An 18540-nucleotide genomic window follows, 5' to 3' on the forward strand; every position below is an offset into this window, starting at 1 on the left:
TTTGACACTTAAGGCATTGTTGAACTTCCTATGTGGCCGATCGAGCTCCCCATTCCTCGGACTTTTAAAGGCAGGAACTATTCGCTTGGAAGCGCTATAGCCTGAGTCAGCGATGAGGTACTCCCCCTTGCTGAAGTAAGACTCTATATTTTTGAAAAACTATGATAAAACATAGTCAGCAACTGATACCCCATTTATTTGAAAAGAACTCACCTCTGTTGATTTCAAGACCCGTTGATCGTGTGCTGAACCACACCAACCATGATGAGCGTAAATGATACGCTTCTGATGATCACAAATAATGAGGGAATTCAGTGCGTAAAAAGACTTTCTACAGTAGTAATCTTCCGGGTTCTTCCGGGGAGCGAATGCAAGTGGAATCAGAGTTCCATCAATAAAACCCACACAATCTTTGAAAAAAGAATGTTCTCCTATCTCTCTTTTGATTTTCCTGCGATCTTCAGATGTTGGCCATTTGATGTACTTTTGTTGAAGATTAAGTAAAGCCCAGATGCAACGGTTCGTATAGTTGTCCACACTTCCCTCTAAAAGATTATTCAGAATGTGATCACCAAACCAAAGAATGATCAATTGTGTTCACCAAAGAATGATCAATTGAAATTACTCACCGGCCATCGAGAATAGTTTGGCAATCACCGGACTTTGTCCACCATTTCCAGACAGGCCAAAATTTGCCATCGCGACTAATAGCTGCCATTGAACAGGAGCTTGATTGCAGTTCGAGTTGTTATGAAAAACACAATCTCCCGAGATCTCGTTCACAAGCAACGTAAAGTTCTCCTTGGACATTCGGGCCTATTGGAGTTGAACATACACACACTTTCAGCAATTCAGGACTTGAAAAAATAAAGTAGATGATGCTCACCACAATAGCCCATGTCCGATCAGACTCGTTGAACCATTCATCGAAGCACGCCTCCTTTTGTCTTCGGCGTGAAAAACGTCCAATTCGAGGTACCAAATACCGTTTGGTATGAACACGATTGATCGTGTATGCCAGAATGGCTAGCATTCCTTTGTCTTCCGATCGTTGACGTTTGCGAGATGTTCGTAAAGAATCCGAATTCACCATACTTGAGAGGAGTAGTTGTGATGCGAGTATCAGGAGTTCATCCCTGAAGGTCTCTTCAGGTGAATCAAGTTGATCTAAGATAATCACAGCCGCCATGATTGCCATGAAGTCACTCTGAGTTGTGCGTGATTGGTGGTTGTGGTGTGCCTGTGCCAGTGAGGCAATCTGAAGAGCAAAAAGTGCCTTCAAGTAGGCCAAGGTGTTGCGACGGAGGGTCGAGGTTGGCATTTGAAGATGGAAAGAGTGTGATGTGGGGTATTTGGGTCTGAAACTTGAATCCCTGACCCGGTAGACCCAGTTACCCTCGATTACCGCCAAAAAATCAACTGGGTCAACCGGGTTTTTCAAAACCGGGTCAACTTTGAGAACGGCTTATACACAACTTTGAGTACCGTAATTGATATTACTTTTTCTGAATCTCGGGTCGGCTATGAGCTCCGAGTTCATCCCGAGTTGTTCTCAGTCACACTTGAGGCTCAGGAGCTCTTGTTGACCTTCGCAACAACAAACCAATTCATCAAACTAATTCATCATCAACTCAAACTTCACTCTAAACTTATTAATATCTATCCAACATCAGTTTATATCATCATCACAATGGCTTCTTCAAACTCATGGCCCCCGCCATTAAAGTACGTTTAGCCGATTTATCTTACTTATCTTTCACTGACTAACCAAACGACTTTCGTACACTCAGGGAATTTGTCAACAAGACCTTTGCGAGGTGCACCGATTCGAACAGAGCTGACGTAGAGGTTGAACTTAAGGGACTTATCTTTGACGCATATAAGGAGGGTAAACTCTGGGAGGTCGATTGGGCTTCTGTACAATTGAACACGTTAGATTCATTTGTTACCTTGTGTTGTACGATGAGTTAGGTACTGATTGCTTTTCGATTCGTAAACAATAGGCTTACTCCTGGAAACAAAAGAAAAGAAAACGCACTAACCTTCACATCTACATCCACAGTCGTCAATGTCGAGGACGAAGATAATCGACGACAGAAACGATTACGCAGGTTTGATAACCCGAATCAAAGTCAGGTTCGAGATGCTACATCTGCTGTTAATGCTATCACCATCTACGACGATGTCACACCCAGTTATAGCCAGGTGACTGAGGATTACCAAAAGGTATGGGACAGCAAGCAACATATGATATCTCCTTTCATGATCTGCCAATGCTCATACCGGCTTCATGGTTCTAGAACATACCAGACTGGGACCAAGACACCATAGTGGGATACGCACAGAGAGTCGAAAAGCCTTATCTGCGCCTGACCGCCGTGAGTCATCGTGGTATACATTCGCTCCTCATGATTCGCTAATAGCACCTTCTGATTGATCACAAAATTAGGCACCCAATCCAGCAGAAGTTAGACCTCTAGAGGTGTGTAAACTAACCCTTGATCACTTGAAGAACAAGTGGCGTTCGGAAAGCAACTATAACTGGATTTGCGATCAATTCAAAAGCCTAAGGCAAGATTTGACTGTACGTGTGCTCACTTTTTTCCAACTTATTCCGGCGCTCTTGCCTTGACACTTGTCTCGTTTCATTGATATCTAGGTGCAGCGCATCAAGAATGACTTCACAGTCTCAGTCTACGAGAATCATGCTAGGATCGCATTGGAAAAGGTGGGCATTTTGCCCTCTCCATGAACAGAAATGTACTGACTCGGTTCGATTTCTCAGTCTGATCTAGGGGAATTCAATCAATGCACTAGTCAGCTTCGACAGCTTTACAAACAAGGTATTAAAGGTCATCAAGAAGAGTTTTTAGCATACTATATCCTCTATCTCATCTACTCGCGGAATTTTAGTGGTAGGTTTCGCTACGATCTCTTTTTGGAAGAGTCAACTAACCATTGTCCGTGCAAATGTCCCTCGTGGGAATGCAGAACTCAACGCGGTCCTAGCCACTATAACGGATGAACAGAAGAAGGACGTTTGCGTTAAGCACGCCCTTCAAGTCCGATTTGCGGTCTCGACAGCTAACTACCGACGCTTTTTCCAACTGTTTTGTCAAGCGCCCAAGATGGGCGGATATTTAATGGATTGTTTTGTTGAGCGTGAACGCATTAGGGCCTTAGCCACGATGGCTGTAGCGTAAGTCTTGTTCCTACCATGTAAAATTGAGCGGATGCACAAACTGACTGAGGTTCTCTCATTGATTTCAGATTCTGGACTTTGCCTATCTCGTTTGTAACAAAACAACTAGCTTTCGACACTGAAGAAGAATGTCGAAGGTTTCTACAACGTCATAACGCGTTGTATTATCATGACGATCAACAAAAAGCCTGGAATGCCAAGTCTGCTAAAGATGCCTTACAACAAGCTGCACTGAAGACTCGGAGAGTTGATATCAAGGGTCAACTTTAGGATTTTCGACGAAGCAAAATTGTGTACTTCAGCCTTGCCAAAGTTTCTTACCTACCAGGCCGAATTATCAACTTTGGGTTCCAGACTCGAGTTTTCTTATGGACGTAGCGTTTACCCGGTGGTCATCGACTCTACCGCATTTTTTGTCAGGCCAGACACGACATCTTGACGTTTTCTTTATCATTGTCTACTTCTCACTCGTCTCTTTTACTGGTTACTTGTCCTTTTGATTGGTTATTTTTCTATCGATGGTATTTTAAATTACGGTCCCGCGCACTGGCGAAACGACGTGACCTCTTCTCAGCTCTATTTAACAGCGTTATTCTAAGTCTAGAGAGTCTCGGCCAGGCGTTTATCACATGCAACTTTCCGAAGACGATCTTGAGCGATATGTTTAAAAGATCACACCTAACCTTTTTGCTTCCTTTTCTTCACCGACGGTGTTCATCAAGGGTTGGGTTTATGAATGCAAGCATTCAACATGTTCTACCGATTTCCGAACTTTGCTTTCAATATTTCGACATACCTTCATCGATATACAGGCTCATATCAATTCGTAATCTTTCTGTCATATGAAGAACAACAACTCATATCTTCAGTCGGCCGTTCTTCATCATTGGCTTCCTTGCCCCTCCTTGTTTTATTTCTTTCTCATGAACCCAATTTCATCATCTTCCATTCTACTGACCCTTTACTTCTTTCAGGTACATCGTTTGACTATTCAAGATCTACAGTCCGTTCCCATCAAAATCATTTCGATTTTGAGCATCATTAAACGGCCATCAAATTTTCCATCTGGACCAACGAACTAGTTACTATCAACTGCGTCTCGGCCAATAATGACACTTAACTCGGTATATATATTGCTCAAGTCTAATCATGTCACTAACGTTCATCGATGGTAATCACTCTTGAAGAATTTTACCTCACACAACACCAAAGTGATGATTTATTTACCCGTACTGTTAAAACTCCAATAGCTATAAAAAGTATATTGATTGAAGGTTTAGTGTTCATTGTTTGGGGTATGGTTTGAATTTTTTTGTTTAGAATTATTGTATTTTCAATCTTTTAAACTGTATGAAGACTTGTCTTGGTATCCCGAAAAAAATCGTCTTTCTTTTCTTCTTTTCAGTTCAATTTGACAACTTGATTAATTTTTTTGATTGAAAGGTTGGTGAGAATTCATGATATCGAAAAAGGAGGTTTGTTGAGATTGTTCTATAACAGAGTTTTAATCTCTCAGGGTAAGATTATATAATACAATATGGGTGAATGGGAAAAATGATTCAAGTTTTTTGAGAGTAGAGAACAGTATAAAATCGTTCATATCATTTCCCATGCGAGAAAGGAATAACAAATACACAGTCTAGAAAAACAAAATGTGATTGTTTATATCATATGAGAACAACAACAAGGCTTAAGATCAATGAGTAAAAAAATCGAAGGATCCCTGGATAGATATATGAAACAAAGTGTTTTGCAAGAAAGACATGAATGGTGATGAAAAAAAGTATGAAAAACAAGGGAAGAAATGAAAAGTGATGATCATTTTTGAATTCCAAATCCTCTTGGTCCTGGATTACCAATTCCACCTGCACATTTAAACAAAAGAAATCAATTTGATCAGTTTCTTTTTCCTTTTTGAGCTTCTGAGAGTCTTGAAACCATATCTTAAAATAAAGCTTTAAAGCTTTTTCTCACTCAGGCTTTTTTTCATTGTGTTGAATTTGAAAAGAGAAAGTCTAGAAGATACAAAAGTTTTTAAGAAAGAAACTAACCTATTCCAAAGAAATTGAATAGTATCCATTTAATCCTTTGAGGTCTAACTAAATGAAAAATGATTAAATAAAATATCATTTCAACATATCTACCCGCAAAAAAAATTCATTAGTATTAGCTTTTTTGTAACCAAAGATTAGAAATGAAGAAAGACTCACGTGAAAAAATCAAAAGCGTCTGTTGGTGCACTTGATTTCAAGTATCTAATTACATCTACCCATAATCTCATATGATGAGCTAATTATCACAAAAGAATTTTGTAAAATTCATGATTAGTTAAGTTTTATTAAACTTGAAAAGAAGTAAAAAGTGAATGATTCACGTTGTGGTGCTAGTTGAGGTTCAACTAAAAACATTAATAAGATTCTAGTATAAATTCCTAAAAAAGAAAAGAAAAAAGCACATCAGAAAAACCTAAACCAACTAAACCAAAAAAGAAGTATTTTTGTAATACGTACCAATGTGAAAATGTCCAACTGTGCCAATCGCATCTTTATAAACCGAATTTGTAAACAAAACTGTATGATCATTTACCGAAAAGTTTAGTAAGAATAATGAAGGTGGTTCATAACCTTTTGGAAATAAAGAATTAGGTAAGAAATCCATCTTTGGTCTTTCAAATCCAGTTGCCTAATGTAATTTTTCGAAAAACAAAAGATTTAGAAAAGTTTAAAAAGTTTTTGCTTTTTCGATTGTTTGACTTACATCTATTATTAGATCTGCTTTTAGTTGGATTGGTTCGGTTTGATTGTGTGGTACGATTTCCAATCCATCACTCACAAATCTTGCGACCTAAACCAAAAGAAACAAAAAGATCAACAAATAAGCCTCCATCCAAAAAGTTATTCTCAAGACTTCAATCCTCCAGAAATCCTCACATTTCCACGTAAATAATCCGCAGATCCATCTCTAATAAGATCCAAGAATTTGTTATTCACAATCGGAGTAGATTGATCAAGTCCAATTCCATTTTTTTTCAAATCAGGTGCAATCTTTCTAAGATCACCATAATGAAAACGTTTGATAAGTTCTTCATAACTTCTACTGATCTTTGATGATCAACCCCATGGTGCAACAGTAATCATAACCAATGGAATCAAACCACGAGGAATGATCCACTTTTGTTTTCGAAAAAAGAAAAATCCATTCAAAAATCAGTCCTAATAAAATCAACCAAACTCTTCAATTTTAAAAAAATACATTACTTTATCATTCCTAGCAATCATAGTCACTTTCCTTGCACCTCTCCTAACCACAAGTTCAACAGCTTCAACCGCACTTGCACCACTACCAATGACAACCACTTCATCAGGATGAGCAACGACATCAAGTTGTGAAGAATGTAAAACCGATCCATGAAAATCTTGTTGAGAAACCCATTGACGTTGATACGGTTTATCACATGTTCCTATGGCTATGATTAGACTATCGAATAATCCTTCGGTTCCTTGGTCGATTTTCCAGACCGTCTTTCCTGAGATTTTGTAACTTTCAATCGACTGAACTTCGTACTGTTTTGTGTGGTTTTTGGATCAGTTTTTTTACTGAGAGTTTGGAGATTGGAAGGTGTCAGAAGATGGGTTGGCTTACGTTGAATCTTGTTGATGATTGTAATTCATATCTTTTCCAAAGTGAATCAACTTGATTTAAAATCTCGGCCTATGCAAAAGAAAGAAAAGAAGATTGAAGTTAGTTTTACATTCTTGATTTTGATGAAAAAAAAAATGATGGATAAGTAGATAAAGCTTAACTTGTTTTGGAAATGATCTTGACCAAAGAACAGATGGATGAAACCTATATAACCAAGAATTAAGTTGTAAACTTGAAGTTCTATATAAGCCAAAACAAAAAACCACCCAACCAAAAAAAAAAGAATCATGTCAGTCTTTCATAGTTTATCAAAAGTTTTACAATATTATAGCAAAAAACTTTAAAGTATTTGTTTTTAAAATTCTGGTTTTTTAAGAACATATTTATCATGCAATATTTTATTCGAAATATGTACCACTCCTTTGCATACATATATATCTTGCATCCATCCAAATATACAGCACTCAACCCGTTACGATTCCAACCCAAAAAAGAAACTTGAACGCAAAAAAAAGAAGAAAAAGAAAAAAAAAGACAAACGAATTAACGTCATTCCAAACCCCACCAGTCCTATCTTTTTTTTCAAATAAGACGACCTCAAATCCATTAGCAACACAATGAGCCGCGGAAGCGACCCCAGTGATCCCTGCACCAATAATTGCAATCCTACCTAACGAAGGTTTTTGATGATTTGATGAGTTTGGTAAAGGTGTTGAAAAGATTGAGGTGATTAAAGATTGGATGTAGAGTGAGATCGAATTAGAAGAAGAAGATGGTAATGGAGGTAATGGAGTCGGAGGGATTGTTGGATGAGAATTCCTTGGATTATCTGTGTTTGGATTTATAAAGCGGTTAAGGAAATGTAAGTTGGTTATTTTACTTTGGATATGTGCTACTTAGGCCAACTGTGATGGTTTGATTTACCTTCGATTGGAGGAGTAGGTACACGAGCCATTTTGTTGATGGATTCTATGAACACACAATGAGCGTGTTCAAGTGCTTTGCTTTTTTTTGCAGCTCTAGTGTGATTGAATAAGTTGCAAAGGGTTATAGTTCAGAATACAATTTCAAGAAGACGCGATGATGATTGGAGAATGGATGATTGAGTAAGAAGAGATATAAGATCACCAAAAAAAAAGTTGAGTATGATAGATATCCAAGAATTCCAAAAACTCTAGATCTTAAACGCTTTATGATAAATGTATTTATAAAAATCTAATGGAGATGAAATACTTGAAGATGAAGTTCATGAAGCAGAAGGAGGGAGACTTGTACTAAAAAGTTTATTAAAACTGAAAAACTTAAAAAGTAGTTTGATCGGAGTTTAGACTTTAGGAAATCGAAGTACTGAGAGTTTAAAGAAATATCGCAATACAAATCTTGTAAAGCACCGAAGAAGTTTTGATAATATGTTTTTGAATACATATATTCGGAGCTTTGAGTGCCGATGTTGGTTTACAAGTTGGTTTTGTGGGACAGGTTTGGTGAGGATCGAGATGCAGGGAAGACCCTGTGATTCGTGATTCGTGATTGGTGATTCGTGACGGTAAAGTGTGAGCTTGGTTTTTGCTCAAGTCTCAAGGGGAGACCGAAGATGGAATTTAATCACACCCTCTCTTGAAGATTCAATCTTTCGGTCGGTGTCAAGCTTTATTGATGATGTACATACATATCTGTTTTTTTTTGCCTCATTGGGAGAAATTCGGTCATCGATTTGCTGCAACGGATGGATCGTTCGACTGGTCAGCTGGTCTGGTGTACTGCGCCTACTAGGTGAGTGGAGCTAAAAGCTTGTCACTGTCACTGTCACTGTCAGTTATGAAGTTCAGTCTTCAGACCAGAAAAGAACTTCAGAGCTTTAAAACTTAAGAATATTAAACCAATCGATCGAAGTTCTTTGAGATCCTCTACTCAAGAATCAAGCACACACTCAGGTCTTCAATGGTGTCGATCTGTGGGTACGAATCGACTGATGACAAATGAACCCAATCATTGAGGACTGAAAAGATTGGTTTGGACCAGACACATGAAATTTGGTTTCATAAAAGGTCGAAACCAAGTTTGATGAAGATATCTAAAGATCAAAACTCATGTATTCAATCTTTAGCGTAACATATTCACCAAATTTGTAAATTAAATTTCTTCATCTCTCTTACAAGTAAAAAAGTTGTGATAAGGTGTGATAAGGTTGTCTTCTGCCACACAAGCAAGAAGCACAAGAAAGACAAAGTCGGTCGGAGTTTTGATACATGTACAGATAATTTTGAGGCTGATGGATGTTTTGTTTGGAAGATGTGTAGTAGTACGGATGGATGAGAGAAGTCGGTCGGGAAGATGAAATTGAGCAAATGACTACCTTAACCGTTCGGCGTTTGATAAGGTCTGCATTCGGTTCAACTTACAATGGGCGCATGAAGAGTCAAGAGGGAGATTGTTTGTTAAATTAATGATTCGGTGATTAAAAATCATTTGAGATCACCTTCTTCTGAATCTTCTTCAAGAGTTTATCTTGAGGGAGCTTGAGGGTTCATGATATGAGTCAAACTCCGACCATTCATTAAGGACCAGGCGCAGAAACCCAGCGTCTCTCGTCTCCTTATCTTGTTTTCTACTATCAGAGGTGATTTTGACTTGGGGATCACCGCCTTCGTTCCTCTGGAGTGACAGGCCACTGGCCTAACTTGACACAAGTCCCAATTCTCGCAGGGGCTTTCTTACCTTGCAAGCTCGGTGCCCTGGAGAGGGACTTGCGAATTATCGGCTGTTTTTGGTGTACCAGCAGGGACCCAAAAGGCCCTACTCTTCTACAATCTTGCATCTGCTGTAGTTTGTGCAACACACAATTTCTGAGTAGACCAAAATCTGCAGGACGTCAAGATGGACAACCTCGGTCTTTGAACAAAGTTAACCAATTGAGTATTGATCCTCTTGGAAGAGAAATAAGAATGGGTTATTCAGATCGTTCTTAAATTTTGTTTTAAAGGTACAGTCACGAAATTCGAAATTTCAAAATCTTTCTTTCATTTTTAAGAGAGGTCAGAGTGAGATACAAGAAATCTGAATAGACAGATCTGAAGGCAGTGGTCACGAGTATATCCAGTTCAAATGAGCGCGGGGGTTGATCAAGAGGAAGTGGGTGTTTTTTTGTTTTGAAAAAACCTCTCCGCCAAACTTTCATTTTAAAGGCCCTGCCGACACACTGGGGAAGGCCGATAATTCCTGAGTCCCTCTCCCAGACACCGAGCTTGTGAGGAAAAAGTGTCTGGGCCAGAGGGACGTAGTTAAGTTAGGCCACTGGCTGTCACCTGTCTTACCTATCTATTCCCATGCACCACTTCCAGATGTCACAATAGTGGACACTTGATACTGGTGAGTTCTTTCCAATTGGCATCGAATCCGAAATGATCACTCATTGACTGACCCCTTGACAACCCCACCTTCTTGCATGAATGGGCTCCCTTCTATTCCATCCGAACGGACTTCCTGTCTCTAGGTTGCCGGCTTTATTCAACTCAACACTTATCTTTTCTTGGTGGTACCTCTACCAGTGCGGAGAACTTCGCGATGTCCTTCAGTACTTGACCTGGATTGAACATTTGGGAGGTGATCCTCTACCCGACCTCTCGGTGTCAGGGTGGCTAGTTCAATGACGTACAGATTGGTCTAGTCAATCAACCCGTACTGAGGTCCTGACAAGTTATTCCGCTGGTTACGAGGAATAATCAAGCTTCTCATTTTGTCAAAAGTCTATCAGAGGAAGGATGGAAGTCGATCAGTAAGTCATTACACTTTAATTTTCCTGGACGAGGCAACTAAGACTACGGGCCCACTGTTTAGCTAACAGGAGATGGCTGGTCTAGCCTGAGCCGTAGTTTATTCTCAAAACTTCAAAGTTATTGAGCAGCCCAAGATATGAATCTACGGGGATTTTGTCGACACAAGTGCCACAGAATCTGGGTCCTTGACCAGGGGATAATAAAGAAGGTGACTAACCAGATATTTATACGACTGATAGGTTTCTTTGGTTTTTGGTAGAAGTTATGGAAGAAACGTGGACACTGATTTTAGGATTTATTTTGAAGAAATTACTAGTAAAGTTATTCTTTGGGAATTCTCTTTTAAAAGTGAATCTATTCAAAAAAAGTATCTAATCTTCTATTTCTTAGATAGTAATCTAAACAGAAAGTTATTGGGGTAAAATCAGGTGCCCTTTTTGTTCTCTGGTCAAGAGGAGGAGTATTTATACCTTTTGTCCCTCTGGTTAGTCTATGCTTTGTGTTTTAAGCTGCTCTCCTTTTCTTGATAGTAGCTAGAACAGTTACTGAATGGTACTCTATGTTTTCTTACGTACTTTCAACAGCCTCGCCCGGATCTATGAGGAGATACGCCGTCCTATTATGTACGAAGGCGTCTTCAATCTCTTGTTCCGTTTCTTGGAATTCCTCAAAATCTTATTCATCTCATCTCGTGGTCGATGTTAGCTTGTGAGTCATTCCTTATTTCTTATTCAATCCTCCTTGGCTGGATGAGTTTCTCTTTCTTATTGTGATAGTATGGTCATTCTAGTGCTTACTCTGTTACATCTATCTTTCGTTAGTGTGATGGTATTTCCATCCTGGTTCTCTTTAATATGGTACTAGAACGTCATTATTTATTCTTTAGATAATCTTTAACTGGTCCAGGGAATATTATTCCTTATTCTTTTTCTATATGAATAGACTTTTGATACTAAGTCTTAAAGGTGTAATTATCTTTATATATATTTGTTCTTCTTCAACTACTTGAAGTTTTTAGCACTCTTGGGCTATCACAGCCTTTGAAACTAGGTCTGGAAGTTGTGTTTATTAGGGTGAGGTTATTATAACAACTTGAAATGAAATATAATTTTTTGTGTTTTATTTCTTATAAAATATTTGTAGCTCTTTGGTTCTTATGTGTGAGAGCTCGGGAGCTGACACTCGACAAGAGAAGTTGATTTGGAGACTTGGCACCCACAAGTCTCCAAGCTTACCACAAGGTTTTATCCAGATGAGTATCTGGAAATTCACCACCAGGGTGGGTTTCCGGACTCGATCTTACTGCCTAACCGTGCTAGAGAGGTTGGTAGTACCGCTCTCGCCATCTATATGGCCCGGCTAGCTACGCCATCTCAATACTTCGACCTTTCTCAAGTTTCCGGCGGCAACCTTTCTACAATCGGTCGGATCTGTCATTGGGTCCAAGCTTGGATCTACGACAACTGGGGACACCTCTTGCAATGGGATGCGCGATGTTATACTCCTGCCGTATTGGAAGGGTTTGCGGCAAGTTTGGTGGAGGCTAAGAATTGTCCCATGGACAATTGTACTGGGTTTTTAGATGGTTAGTGCATTTGCTCTACACCAATGGATGTTAGCTTTGGTCTGAAAGTTTACTACATCCAGCCTCAGGAACTGTGTGGCAAATTGCACGTCCTAAGTACAACCAGTGTGTGTTTTATAATGGGCACAAGCGGGTTCACAGCGTATCAAAATTCCGCTGTAATGCTCACTCCTTATGGCGGGGTCAATCTGGCTCCGGATCAAGCTTGGTTCAATCAAGTCATGGCAAGGGTGCGAATTGCGGTGGAACACAAATTTGGTCGGCTCCATAACATTTTCAGGATGTCTCAGTACAAAGGTGAGTTGCCTGCAATGTGAGGACATTGTAACATGTGATAGACTAATTCTAAATACATATCTGGGGTGGATTATCTAGATAACCTCAGGTTCTATGTCAATGAATTGAACCCTTTGTACCACTGCGCGGTCATACTAAATTTTTTTTTGATATGTTGTGGACGAGGGCCACTTGGAGGTGTAGCAGCTCCCCCTACTTTGGAGGCTTATTTGGCCCTGCGCCCAGCGGTGCCTGTATAAGCGGAATAACTCTTTCCGGGGGTTTGAAATCGTTTGAATCTATGTGTAGAACAGGAGGTTAGGTTGTAGTTTCTGGTACTTGGTGTGGTGGTTTGAAATGAAATTCAAACCAATGGTTGTTTATGATCAAACTCACACGTCCCAAAGTTCACAAGAACTGATTCGCGCCACCTGGTCTGTTTTCCAACAGACCAGGTGGCGCGGCTCACCAATGGTTGAGATCATCAGTGAAACTTGTGAGAAATCGGGTTGGTAAAACAAGAACAATATTGTCATCATCATCTTTCTTGACAATGACAATATCACCACTCATCCACCCTTTTGTTTCCCCAATCTGGAGCCTGAAGCTTGATCTTTTTGGTTTTGAGTTGATCGTAATATCAATGTAATTGACATCAGGATCTTACTTGATCAACATAACCTTTGGAATTGCCTTGGTTTGCTTTGTCTCGCGTACGACTCATCAATATATGTAAAACTTCTCATGCTACATAACCATGGTGGAATGGTTATGTGACAAATGGTTGGTTACATCAAAGTGCTGGCCTGGTGTACTTGGATGTGATTCCTTCAAGCGACGAATTCACTGGCTTCTTTGAAAGCCAACAAAGATTTACTGGTGACATTTCATTTCTATACATAGCTCTGGTGAAGACTTTGGCGCAAAAATGTTATCAGAGAGGGTCGATGAAATTGAAACACCAACTTAAAAGTCATTTGTTTTCATGGGAACAATATAGTAGAAGGAAGCGCACTCCAAAAGACATGAGTGCTCAATCAATAATTGATAACATTAATAATAACAAAACAGGTTCTGTTATGACTCGACAGGGAATGACAACTAGAAAACTTTTGGAAAGGGGGAAACCATTGTAAGATGTGACAAAAACTATTTAAAACTTCATTTGGACCAAGTGATGTCAACATGCAATCAAACAGGTGAGAAGTCGATTTGAAAGTGGTAGAGATTAGGAACTGGCTGGGGAGGACAAATGCGGTGGTCAGTACCTTTGTAAAGTCTGATGAATCATGTCATAAGCTGTAGGCCTACCAAGTCAGAAAGCTCAACTTGAGCCTTGAGCAGCAGGGATGTGTTCGGCTAAAAGCTTCAGTACCAAGCCCATCTCATTGAGACTGCCTTGAACACTAGCCACGGACGTCTTACTTGTCAATCTGTCTACCATTGGTTTTCTTATCTTTGCGGGCGTCTTCTAGCTCATCACGTTGCAACCTCACTGCCAACATATTTGGCTCGGATACTTGAATCCGAGGAGTCCTCGGATCATGTGTCCGAGATTTCCACCGACTTATGTCAACCGACATAGCACCGACTTGATCAGACCAGGACCCTGGAAAGCTCCTGGAGAACAAACCGTCCTGAGGGGGTTTTCGGATACCGGTGTTTTGTGAAGTCATGTCACATGGTACCAGAGATGTGACAGGTGCAAAAGATGCGCCTCAACGAGGGCTATCAGATGGTACACATGTCTGACCCTGAACATGACTGGTGGCTTGGGAAATGTGTGATTTGTAACTTTTGCCCCCCCAGACCGACGAAAATCCATACCGGCTCGGGTCGGGTACTTACATACGGATATCTCGGTGATTACACGTGGTACAGAACTGAAAGTATATGTAATCGAGAGCCCTGATCAAGGCGCTTCTCCTACCACCGAGAAATCCATGTTAACCCACCTCTCCTCGGGGCAAATAGTGAAAGTGTGAGGGCCGGGGCCGGAATGGATCGAGGACGGTTTGTTCTCCAGGAGCTTTCCGGGGTCCTATCAGACCGACTTAACCAGCCCAACTTAATCATCCGACGATTAACCGAGGCTATTCCAAGCCGATATATACTCCGACTAAATCTAACCAACCATTCTGCGACCTAATCACCGATTCAATTCCCTCATCCGAATCAACCCCACCGAGTTATCAACTGGCCGAGAATTTCGATCTCCAAGTCATGAAGGTAAGGATAATTTGAATCCCATGGTTAGTTATCTCGGCAGCAATAGTTCTAATCGACTTAATGCTCTCTTTAACCGAGGTTTCATAGCTCAAATCCGACCTAATCAATCTTTCCACCGACCCAACTATACACCTCACCGACCCAAGATCATCTTCGTCCGAGTCAAATCAAACAGAATTATCAGACTAAAGTAAGCCCTGTATTTAATCACTTTGCTGAGTATCTTACAAACTGACTTTCAATTGCCAGACCTCATCCTTAACACCTGAAAGGAAGCATTGAACAACATTTCACGATTGTACCAGGTACTACACACTGATCATGTGGATAGCATCCAATCCGCCGATGTTACCCCTTCACCCGTTTCTCAAGAGCACAATCTAATGCTTCGACCACGAGAATCTATGCAGAGAATTTACCAAACTCATCTCAATACATTTAAATGGTATTCCTGTTAGAGCTTCCAATGGGAAAGATGCGTCTGAAGGAGTTCTCAACACCTTGAGTTGATGTGGGAGCGGAATACAAAACCGATGCACATAGGCATGATCACCATCAACGTGGTTTCAATGAAACTTATCCGACTTCTCATTTTACTAAATTGTCTTCTACTGGATTGATTTATAAGTAAGTCTTCAGATTCTAAAAGCTATTTACTTAAAATTTGATGTGACCTTACATAGTATTGATAGGTATGTGTTTTTAGATACTCTGGCAAACAAATTATTGCTACACATTTGAAACTTGAATCAGATGACAAATCATTACCCATTTTGATGGCCAAAATGTATGATGATTTTGTAGAAGCTATTGATGGGGTTGACAATGTTAGTTTTGACGCCAGATATCCAATTGACTGGAATTGTAATTTATATTTAATAAAAACCCAACTCGCTGATTCAATTGTAGGGAATCACTCAGTATGAAGCTGTTAATCCGGGTGGTAAACCTGCTGAAGTTAAAGTTTGAAAGAAGTATAGGAGCAGTACAAGCTTGAGCAATCGGATCTCTTGGTTTAGTAGATTTCCATTTTTGGAATCAAGGAACATTCATTGAATTAGCTGGTTCATTCATTTCATCTTTTCTCGGTCTTAGCTGAATCCATATTGGAACGAACCCAGTAATTTGAATATATTAGACGTCAGTATCGTCCCAAATACTAAGTACTTTTACATTGCTTGATAATTTCTCTCATTCTCTCAGATAATTATAGGTCAAGTTTGAAATAGTTTCCGAATTGGCCAGTTCCGAATTGTATGAACATCTTGACTATTACGCTAAATCTTGATTCCCAGGTCAAGATTTAGTGGTCAAGGCTTGCAAAGATTGGTTTACTAACAATGTTCAAGTGCCACAAAGTAGTGTGCTGGTTTTTGAATACTTGTAGTGCTATCATGGTACATATTTAGTAGTACTATCATAGTACTTATTGAGTAGTACTACTGCAGTACTACCAGTAGTAGTACTATCATATTTCATAGTAATATTGGCACTCGCAGTGGCACCAGTAACCTCAGTGACATTGGTATTGTCTGTACTATTGTAGTAATGGTAGTACTATTGGTCTTATCAGTGGCACTGGGAACAAAGGGTTGTTGGTATTAAGAGTGTCACTCGTGAAGAATTGAGTTGTGTAGTATTATGTTGTGAGGTGTGATCTTTTTCTCAAACATCATGTTCTCAATGATCTTATTACTATAGTCACTTACTCCTATCAAAACTTGCAATTTGCCCAAACAACAATTGTATTCTCATGTCAATAAAATCTCAGATGATGTCCATGGTTGATTTGTGATCTGGTTTGATCTTACCACTCTGGTTCAATTTATTGATACTGTCGTTCTCAAAAAGCTTGTCCAAGTTTTCCCGCCAAATCGCTCGAGTTTTGCGGGAAAACTCGGACAAGCTTTTTGAGAACGACAGTACAACAGCTACTATTGAAGATAAAGGATCTTATCAAAATTCAACTGACACTAGCATGCCAGCGGCGCGCGCTCATCAATTGATCTGACTACAATAACTACAAATTGAATGATCAAATAAAATACTTTTAGCGCGTAGTGCGACCTATAATCGTCCAAAAACCCGTGCGCCAAAGCATAAAAAGAAAAAAACCATTGAAGGGTCAAGTCAATAAAAGCAAGCAAATCACAATCAAAGACAACCACAACAACACAGACCACAATATAGTAAAAACAAAAGCACAGATAGTGTAGTGCAAAAGAAAAATATATCAATCAGCAGATTTAACACTAAGCCCATGACACACACTGAAGAACAAGAGACATAACCACAACACCAGACCAATGTTCAATATCTGAACAACAAAAGAAGCCTCCTACAAAATAAAATAGGCAAATGTGCCACTTCAACACTGTACACATAACAAGAAATTTTTCATACATCCAAAGAAACATATTTTATGTCAAAGTCCTGAAAGCCTCCACTAATTCATCATCCTGCATAGACATTTCAAGATGAAAATGCTATAGCTTTCAAATTGGGTGGTTAACCTACTGTTACATATTCAAACAATCCTAAAAGTCTTTTCCAATAAGGATCAACATGACAATAGATAGTGATGAGGACTACCATAGTTTGAAAAATTGGCATTTGCAACCAAGTGTATCTTTCAGGTGTAGAATTGCACACCAGGCAATATCTCACTTGCAAATCAGCAAAGTTGTAATTGAGGACATCAACTGAAAGTCTAGCTGGGACAGGATCAACAAAGCCTGCTTGTAGGGAATGCTTTAAAGTCTGCAAAATATGTCCAGCTAGATCCAACCACCAGTGATTATCAGTTCAAGTAATATGATGTTTCTGACCTCAGTTGCACAAAGATTGACAAAATCCCAAACATTGCTGCTGTATAAAACTAACCACAGGTGAAGCCAGTTGGGTGGAGGCACCACACTCCACATTCAAGGATGATGATGATGCACAGTGGATTGGTAGGGATTCCAAATTAGTTTTTGAGTTGAGTAGATGCATTAAAGATTTTGAATTATTTGAGTATTGCAATATTTTCTGCCAACAATCCCCGAGACCTTGAGGCATTTGATACAACCAATTCTGTCACACAGAACACAAGAGAAACAAACTGCACAAATGAAAAATTAAGATCTTTGAAGTGCTGACCACAAAGAGCAATGATTTCTGCCATCATGTCTATGCAAATGGAGGACAGATCCAATAAGCTTTCTGGAAAAGGCAGATGGCCCTGAACATAATTTTTGTCCCCAACCAATAAAACCTCCTTGAGCTGCTCAGACACAAACTACATACCAGTGAAACAAATGCTTTGCACAGCAGAAAAAGTAGTAATCCGGAGTGAATCCCTCTAAGACAGCAGCAGGACTTCAAACATCACAGGAGTACACAAATATAAAGATTCATAAACAAACAGAAAAATCACTGCACTGCAAGATTTGGACAACAAACGCAAGAAAGTATGTGCTTCAAAGGTATCAAATGTAAAATGCGGTCATTCTACACCAGGAAAGCTGATGATAATACATAAAAAACTTCCATGACATGCAATACACACAATAGATGCAAGCCATGCCAGACATACAATATATTATGTATACAATATACAAAAAATTCCAGACATAACAGACATACAATATATACAATATATTTCAAGAACAAGCAAGTTGTTGTAGAGTAAAATTATGTAAAAGAAGCCAATCTGAAACCCCCTAACATACACTGACATTCAATCAATGACATGCATTACATTTACAATACAATACAATACAATACAATACAATACAATACAATACAATACAATACAATACAATACAATACAATACAATACAATACAA

The 18540-nt window shown here is 39.4% G+C and overlaps 4 protein-coding genes across 4 annotated transcripts; 3 read left to right on the forward strand and 1 right to left on the reverse strand.

Moving 5' to 3' along the window:
* Positions 1 to 1648: 1648 nt before the first annotated feature.
* Positions 1649 to 3472, forward strand: MELLADRAFT_47804 (uncharacterized protein; the record flags this gene model as incomplete). The annotated part of the gene is made up of 9 exons (XM_007408257.1): positions 1649 to 1725; positions 1791 to 1931; positions 2004 to 2226; positions 2301 to 2378; positions 2450 to 2584; positions 2660 to 2728; positions 2786 to 2915; positions 2992 to 3199; positions 3271 to 3472. The coding sequence occupies 9 exons, from the start codon at positions 1691 to 1693 to the stop codon at positions 3470 to 3472; spliced, it is 1221 nt and encodes a 406-aa protein (XP_007408319.1).
* A 431-nt stretch (positions 3473 to 3903) lies between these two features.
* Positions 3904 to 4641, forward strand: MELLADRAFT_71463 (uncharacterized protein; the record flags this gene model as incomplete). Its single annotated transcript, XM_007408258.1, has 1 exon — positions 3904 to 4641. One exon carries the CDS (start codon positions 3939 to 3941, stop codon positions 4245 to 4247), a length of 309 nt encoding a protein of 102 aa, XP_007408320.1.
* A 607-nt stretch (positions 4642 to 5248) lies between these two features.
* On the reverse strand, positions 5249 to 13458 carry MELLADRAFT_52200 (uncharacterized protein; the record flags this gene model as incomplete). Its single annotated transcript, XM_007408548.1, has 16 exons — positions 5249 to 5342; positions 5413 to 5491; positions 5577 to 5633; positions 5713 to 5884; positions 5907 to 5937; positions 5960 to 5961; positions 6133 to 6284; positions 6318 to 6372; positions 6460 to 6728; positions 6800 to 6851; positions 6896 to 6913; positions 7006 to 7084; positions 7385 to 7514; positions 10159 to 10162; positions 12638 to 12694; positions 13444 to 13458. The coding sequence occupies 16 exons, from the start codon at positions 13456 to 13458 to the stop codon at positions 5249 to 5251; spliced, it is 1266 nt and encodes a 421-aa protein (XP_007408610.1).
* A 1272-nt stretch (positions 13459 to 14730) lies between these two features.
* On the forward strand, positions 14731 to 15679 carry MELLADRAFT_84868 (uncharacterized protein; the record flags this gene model as incomplete). The annotated part of the gene is made up of 5 exons (XM_007408259.1): positions 14731 to 14900; positions 15042 to 15163; positions 15217 to 15337; positions 15417 to 15537; positions 15620 to 15679. The coding sequence occupies 5 exons, from the start codon at positions 14731 to 14733 to the stop codon at positions 15677 to 15679; spliced, it is 594 nt and encodes a 197-aa protein (XP_007408321.1).
* Positions 15680 to 18540: the final 2861 nt, after the last annotated feature.

Source organism: Melampsora larici-populina (genome assembly GCF_000204055.1).
Source record: "Melampsora larici-populina 98AG31 unplaced genomic scaffold MELLAscaffold_12, whole genome shotgun sequence".
Classification (NCBI taxonomy): Eukaryota; Fungi; Basidiomycota; class Pucciniomycetes; order Pucciniales; family Melampsoraceae; genus Melampsora; species Melampsora laricis-populina.